Source organism: Sinocyclocheilus rhinocerous, unplaced genomic scaffold (assembly GCF_001515625.1).
Source record: "Sinocyclocheilus rhinocerous isolate Xijiao unplaced genomic scaffold, SAMN03320098_v1.1 scaffold1636, whole genome shotgun sequence".
In the NCBI taxonomy this organism is placed as follows: domain Eukaryota; kingdom Metazoa; phylum Chordata; class Actinopteri; order Cypriniformes; family Cyprinidae; genus Sinocyclocheilus; species Sinocyclocheilus rhinocerous.
Window position 1 is genome coordinate 640,050 of NW_015628289.1, and position 5,514 is coordinate 645,563.

The window sequence follows — 5,514 nt, forward strand, 5'->3', positions numbered from 1 at the left end:
ATTGATTGTGGCAAGGCCTGTGAAAATTTTGCCAGGGCAAGTAAAAAATTGTAACCACTGGCCAAACCGGGCCAGTAGAAAATTTCCTTAGCGTTGAGACCTGTCAATACGATCAAAATCAGTATCATAACACTTGTACACAGATCTGTAGAACACGTAGGTTACATAATGATATTTTAAAATTAAAAACTTAAAATATGTACTTGAAAAGAAAACAGGATGACTTTGAATAGCATCATTGTAAAATTGTGAGGAAGAGCTGAGCAAGTCTTGCACATGTATATCCTGGTCTGAGAGTGACTTCCTGCTTAAACAGGAAGTAATGGATACCAAAAAAAGGTAGAAATGTATGTATGTAAAAGGAGAATGTAGGTGTGTGAAAGCAGAAATGTATGTGTGTAAGGAGAATGTATGTGTGTGAGAGAGAGTACAAATGCATGTATGTGAAAGGAGAATGTAAGTGTGTGAGAGTAGAAATATAGGATAATGTAAGTGTGTGAAAGCAAAAATATATGTATGTGAATGGAGAATGTAAGTGTGTGAGAGTGCCAGAATGAATTATGGCTTGTATGGCCCCTCATATTATCATGTGGCTGGTCATTTAACAATTTGATTGCTGAGACATATTTTCCACAGTCCTTTGTTATAATGTTATAATAATTTAAACAAATCCTATCTGAAATATGACAAATTGTAAATTACTCTGAAAATGACAAGCATGAGTTGCATAGTAATTCTCTGAAGGGACACTTTTTTGTTTTTCTGTTTATTTTTTGGGGTTGGATTTGTCTACAGACGAACCCTTAATTAAGTATGTCACTCATCTCTGGGCAGAAATCTCCTCTGAATACTGAATCAAAAGTGTGTTTGTTTCAGAACTAAACAGCTTTCATTAATCCAGACCTGTCAAACCTTTTTAATCTTCTGTCTCTCAACACAATTACATAGAGGTGCCTCAGGATATTAAATACTTAAGCTCAGCCATTTACTCTCCAGAATAGAGCTGCAAATCTGCCTGAAAGTCACTATTCACGGTTGTCTCGGTTTGTACCATTGCTTCATCAATGACTGCTTGTTTGGACATTCTAAACTTCCGACTGTATTCATTCTGTTTCACTGATTTATCACTTATACGCTGATCCATACATCCAAACATCATTCTGGACTATTCTGAAGAATTGTGTTATATCTGCAGTTTGTACAGTATTTTGAATTTTGCGTGTTGCTAGCGATGTGCTTTTATGTTTATGCCTTGTAAACTGCATTGGGGACTGGATAAAAGCATTGTATAGAGTAAAACTATTATTATTTTCAGTAGCAGTAACTTGGCAAATTTCGTGTCATGGCTGGTCACATATCTTCTTAATTAATTAAAGTGCACTTTTGACAGCCTTTTGGGATAAATGTACATTTGTATTAATATGTAGCAATAAATGTAACTCTATTACACTACTGTTCAAAAGTTTGGGGTCGGTATGATTTGTTAATGTTTTCAAAAGAATTTGATCAAATTTATTTGATCAAAAATACAGTAAAACAGTACTATTGTGTCAAATTACTATGGTTTAAAATAACTGTTGTCTATGTGAATATTTTGTAAAATGTAATTCATTCCTTTGATTTGAAAGCTACATTTTCAGCATCATTATTCCAGTCTTCAGTGTCACATGATCCTTCAGAAATCATTCTAATATGCTGATTTGCTGCTCAAGAAACATTTCAGATTTTTACCAATGTTGAAAAGAGTTGTGCTGTTTTTGCAGATATTTTTTTCAGGATTTTTGGACAGCAAAGGCAGCATTTATTTAAAATAGTCACTTTACTGTCAATCCATTTAAAACATCTTTGCTGAGTAAAAGTATTTATGTCTTTCAAAAACATATTGACCCCAGAACCTTATTATTAACATGTTTGTTGAACCGTTTCATAAGGGATAAAAATGAAAGTTCACCCAAAAATAAAACTCCTGTCATCATTTACTCACAGTAGCCATTGACTTCCATAGTATTTTTTCCATACCGTCAACTGTTTGGTTACCAACATTTTTCAAAATACTTTCTTTTGTGCTTAACAGAAGAAAGAAACTGAAACTCATAAAGGTTTGGAACAACTTGTGGGTGAATAAATGATGACAGAACTATCTCTTTAAGTCTTAAAGAGACAGTATGCCTAAAAAAGAAATTATACTTCAAACTTTATGCGTCATCAAGTGCCAGATGTCTCTTTCTCATAGCTATCATATGGCTTGGAACATACATACAAACATTTAATGTTTAATTCAGTGTGTTACTTTCTCATTCTTTATAATTACTTGTGAAATTTACTATCAATTTCTGAGATTCAAAGTAAAAAAAAATAAAAAATTGGACTTGTTATTTTGAAAAAAAAAAAAAAGAATTGTGTTATATCTGCAGTTTGTACAGTATTTTGAATTTTGCGTGTTGCTAGCGATGTGCTTTTATGTTTATGCCTTGTAAACTGCATTGGGGACTGGATAAAAGCATTGTATAGAGTAAAACTATTATTATTTTCAGTAGCAGTAACTTGGCAAATTTCGTGTCATGGCTGGTCACATATCTTCTTAATTAATTAAAGTGCACTTTTGACAGCCTTTTGGGATAAATGTACATTTGTATTAATATGTAGCAATAAATGTAACTCTATTACACTACTGTTCAAAAGTTTGGGGTCGGTATGATTTGTTAATGTTTTCAAAAGAATTTGATCAAATTTATTTGATCAAAAATACAGTAAAACAGTACTATTGTGTCAAATTACTATGGTTTAAAATAACTGTTGTCTATGTGAATATTTTGTAAAATGTAATTCATTCCTTTGATTTGAAAGCTACATTTTCAGCATCATTATTCCAGTCTTCAGTGTCACATGATCCTTCAGAAATCATTCTAATATGCTGATTTGCTGCTCAAGAAACATTTCAGATTTTTACCAATGTTGAAAAGAGTTGTGCTGTTTTTGCAGATATTTTTTTCAGGATTTTTGGACAGCAAAGGCAGCATTTATTTAAAATAGTCACTTTACTGTCAATCCATTTAAAACATCTTTGCTGAGTAAAAGTATTTATGTCTTTCAAAAACATATTGACCCCAGAACCTTATTATTAACATGTTTGTTGAACCGTTTCATAAGGGATAAAAATGAAAGTTCACCCAAAAATAAAACTCCTGTCATCATTTACTCACAGTAGCCATTGACTTCCATAGTATTTTTTCCATACCGTCAACTGTTTGGTTACCAACATTTTTCAAAATACTTTCTTTTGTGCTTAACAGAAGAAAGAAACTGAAACTCATAAAGGTTTGGAACAACTTGTGGGTGAATAAATGATGACAGAACTATCTCTTTAAGTCTTAAAGAGACAGTATGCCTAAAAAAGAAATTATACTTCAAACTTTATGCGTCATCAAGTGCCAGATGTCTCTTTCTCATAGCTATCATATGGCTTGGAACATACATACAAACATTTAATGTTTAATTCAGTGTGTTACTTTCTCATTCTTTATAATTACTTGTGAAATTTACTATCAATTTCTGAGATTCAAAGTAAAAAAAAATAAAAAATTGGACTTGTTATTTTGAAAAAAAAAAAAAAACAATTTGACTATTTTTTTTGTCCTTTTTTGTATAAACGGTACAATCGGCCAATCGTATGGAAAAGTACAATCAAGTACGCACATTCTGTAAAATATCTCCTTTCGTTTCTTGGATGAATATGAAGATTCACTTCACATGTTTTTAAAAGACTTAAGAGTTCTGACTTTGCTACTCACTGTGATCTTTACTCTGTCCTGCAGCGGCGCCCATGCTGGGCTGTGGTGTAACTGGAACAGGCATCAGGGCCTGGCGGATGGCCCTCTCCCAGCCCTGGGCCACCTCCAGCCCCACGCCACCGGCAGCCAGCGCAGGGTTGTGGATGTGGGGTCCGCCGGTGTTCTCCCCTACGTAGTACACCATGGTTGCGGTGATGACCTCGAAGCAGTGCGCATTGCCCCCCAGGGCTAAACTACTGAAGTCACGCGCAACCTCCACCTGCAAGATCTCCGATAGGGGAATCTCCTGTGGGTCAGAAAATGAATCAGAAGTTTAGACACTGACTCAGTGACAGCTAGATAAGATCGTTTAACCAATTAAACAACCTCACATTTGCTCTTTGAGTCTGGAAATGAGTCATTAAATTACTCCATGTGATGTTGAATTAAAATGTCCAGTCCAGTTCAAAGTTTGCCTCACAGAGTTCGCAGAGTTCACCAACTCTATGGAGACGAAGTGACCAGGATCTCACTGATGAGAATTAAAGAGCGGTTGCTTTCCAAGTCCATGTGGTTCCTCCAGGTTCAAACAGATCCTCTCAAATGTTTCTTATCACACATATCAAAAATAGCACTGTCTGCGAATGCAGCCCGAGCTTGCAGTCCAGGTTTAAGCTTCAATCTTCACTGACGACACAAAACCTAATGTGCCAAGTCTGATTATGACAGTCTCATAAGAGTCTACCTTCTGCTCAGCCCCCGAACTTGCTCTTAGATGAGACAGGAAAAACAGTAGCTGTGGCCAATCAGCACAAATGCTGCGCCTGCGGTCTTCTCTGAATATGAGATGAAGTGCTTGTGGTTTGGTGGGTGAATCATGTGACCCAACCCTATGAAGAGCTCCATGATTACAGGGCAGTGTTCGCGTGCATATGTGTATGAGTGTGTAGACAAGTCTTACGCTAGCCACTGATACATTATGTAGGAGGTGGTCACACTTAAGGGGGTGGGTTGTGGTTATCTTGAGAAAGGCCTTGAACCCCCTTACCCAAAAAACCAAAAGTACAGGGCTTCTATCTTCAAAAGAGAGTACTATGATTTCCAAATGTGCAAATCTAACCGGTTCTATTAAGTCATAGATGAAAATCAAATGCATGATCATGTCTCACACTATATTTTAAGTATAAAGCATTGGTTGCTTTGGGAATCATATACTTTACTCACTGTGCTGAGAAATGTGACAATTGATTTACTTTACAATAAAGCAAAGGACAGAAATGGAGATTGTTAACAAATAGTTTGAGTTGTTCTTCAGAATTATGTAGTACTTCTCTAACATAGGTGAAGCCACATAAGCTTGCTTGGAATATACTGTATAATCATGTCAAAATGTCAAAGAAGTAGTATCTGTTTTAGAATTTAAGATCCAAGCTGAGCTCCAAGCTGATAATAAAGTCATGTGTAAAACAGTCTTGAACACACCCTGAACTATACACCCAGAGTGGTGAGGTTTCCTGACTTTAGTTTTACAGCTGGGAACACAGTGGAGCTGCCACAGGGACATTCACAGAAACCCACAAGTTCTTAAAAACAAAAGGGCATTAAAAATATTTAGATTTTCTACTGGTTTTGGTAATATGACCTTCACATCCCCAGATGTGTGAACATTACTGAAGATATAACCATGGCTCATTTCCTAGTGGGAGCCAAAATACATTCACTACCATTCAAAAGTTTGAGGTCG

General features: G+C 35.6%; 1 protein-coding gene across 2 annotated transcripts in view; it reads right to left on the reverse strand.

Moving 5' to 3' along the window:
* The window catches only part of prkd3 (protein kinase D3), an 84,866-nt gene that overhangs the window by 14,221 nt on the left and 65,131 nt on the right, over nt 1–5,514 (reverse strand). For both annotated transcript variants that reach the window (XM_016548734.1, XM_016548733.1), the window contains exon 11: nt 3,792–4,077. In XM_016548734.1, coding sequence (XP_016404220.1) covers nt 3,792–4,077 — 286 coding nt within the window. The remainder of the gene's footprint in view (nt 1–3,791; nt 4,078–5,514) is intronic.